The 2233-nt window shown below is 46.5% G+C and overlaps 1 protein-coding gene across 1 annotated transcript; it reads right to left on the reverse strand.

Moving 5' to 3' along the window:
* Nucleotides 1–955: 955 nt before the first annotated feature.
* On the reverse strand, nt 956–2004 carry LOC109422116 (splicing regulator SDE2). The gene is made up of 2 exons (XM_019696743.3): nt 1767–2004; nt 956–1708 (listed from the first exon to the last, which is right to left on the reverse strand). Exons 1-2 carry the CDS (start codon nt 1857–1859, stop codon nt 980–982), a joined length of 822 nt encoding a protein of 273 aa, XP_019552288.3. The 5' UTR covers nt 1860–2004; the 3' UTR covers nt 956–979.
* Nucleotides 2005–2233: the final 229 nt, after the last annotated feature.

Consider the following 2233-nt stretch of genomic DNA (forward strand, 5'->3'; position numbering starts at 1 on the left):
CCTTGCGAGCCGACCTGAAAGCCTCCAAACCAGCCGAACGTCGTCTGTTCCAACTCTTTCTACATTGTTTCCTGAGTTTCGCCAGATCAGAGTTCCTCTTGTGATCTTCACAGACCGTAGAGGGCATGCTTCTTCAAAAGCTTCCATGATGAAGGTCGTTGTAGTATCAACGGCATCATCTAAATCACTTGGAGTGTCAATGGATGGTGAATATCCATGAAATTTGGCTGCAACCAAATCAGTATAAAGATCCCAGTTTGTTGACCGAGGATTCCTGAAACGCAATGTTTGCGAAGTAACATTTAAATGTTCAATCCATTTCCTGCCCCTCAGAGGTGGGGTGTCTATAAGCACTGCACTACATGAGTCTGAACACACGAACGAGTTGCCAATCTTCCTAAATTGAAGAAGGCTGCGCGCGCCCATTGGCACTCATCTCAAGATAGATTCGTTCATAGCATATTGCACCTAATATCTAAGAAATCTTTTGGATGAACTTCCCAACTGTCCTTTAGCAATATTGACAGCCATTTTAACCCTCGAGCGATTGCGCTGTTGTATTTTGTACAACACGTTGAAAAAATCTTTTTGTGTTTGACATTTTTGTGTTTAGCACTGTTAGTGCTGGTGGTGGTGGCCAACCGCGCGAATTACGGAAGGTTAATAGTAGTACCGATTCTCGCTAGGGTGCGGTGAGGTAGCCTACTGTTAACATTTATCATTAAAAACGTGAATTTTCACTAAAACTAACGAAAATCTAAAAATTGGAATCAATCAGTTACACCAGACAAGTAGGTAACGCCTGATAGATAGTTTGTTGAACAGCGACAGGACTTGATGATAGCTGGCAAATGTACTAGGCCGGATGGACAGGACAAAACAGCATCACAACAAAAAGCTGAAATCATCTTTTGCCGAAAGCGTTATAAGGATTGTCATCGGAAATGACAACACATTTTGTGCTCCCATCAAACCAAATCTATTCCGCAGCTACAGCTTTCTGCCCATCCTGATTGCTCTTTTCGTCCTCCGAAGTCACCATTTGCTTCGATGACGAAGACGACGTCGACGACGACACTAAACCTCCCTCTTCACTTGACTTACCGCCCCCGGAAGAACATGCCGAATCCGCCTCCGAATCCGAATCGCTACTATCGTCCGAGGAAGACCCCAAATCGTCGCTTCCCAGCCACAACGCTCCCTTGGCTTTCTTCTTGACGGCTTTCCCCTTCTTGCCGTCGTCCACCGCCTTTCGCTTCACGCCGGATTCCCCGGCCTTCTCCGCCTCGACTGCCTTCCGGAAGCCCTCCTGCACCGCTTCGCCCACATTCTGCGTCAAATCGGTCCGGCTGCGATTGTACGCATCGTCGTGGAATTCGTGCTTCGGTTTGGCCAGCAGTTTGTCGATTTTCTTCTGCAGCTTGGCCCGTTCGTCCTCCGGGGCTTCCTTCTGTTTGTCCAGGTACGCTTTGAGGCGCTTCTCCTCGTTGATGTCCCGCAGACGGCGGCCACTCAGATCCCGACACGCCTCCCGATTGGTGGTCTTCTCAATCTGGGCCCCGATGGCTCGCAGCATGGAACCGAAACCACCCTTGCCACCGGGGAGGCGCTCCACCAAGTGGAGTGGGGCCGATGCCAAGAAATGGATGTGCTGTGGATCCACTCGTTTGCCATTGTGCGTCAGGTAGTACTCGGAAGGTTGAAGACCCTGGAAGTGGTTATCTAGTGTTAAAATGAACTATAGAGGGAAGAATTGTGTGACTTACGGTTTCCTTCTGCAGGAATTCGTGCAAGCTCGTCTCACTGAGATTGGTTCCGGATAGCCGCAACGTATGATTGTTGTAGATGATTTCCATCATAATGCTCGGCTGTGCACTGCTAGTGTCTATGATTTAATCGAAAAAATATCAATATTTGGCACCAAAATTATACAGAAAATTCTTTTATAAGTAACCCGAACGTTTCGAAACATCAACAAAAACTTTCACTTCTGCGACCAAACAAAACAAAAATAACGCAAAATAATGACAGTTCCATTTTGTAAACCGTTCCTTCACATAATCTCACAGAGAGATGCGAGCAGCAATTTGCAGTGAAATGAAATGTAGATGGCGTTAGTATGTTATGCACTGGGAAAAATCGATGTCTTGACTTTTCAAGAAACAGTACACACACGCTAAGATCAGTTTACCCATAAATAGGTAGACGGAGAGATTGGAAAATGCTAAAATGC

Source organism: Aedes albopictus, chromosome 1 (genome assembly GCF_035046485.1).
Source record: "Aedes albopictus strain Foshan chromosome 1, AalbF5, whole genome shotgun sequence".
Classification (NCBI taxonomy): Eukaryota; Metazoa; Arthropoda; class Insecta; order Diptera; family Culicidae; genus Aedes; species Aedes albopictus.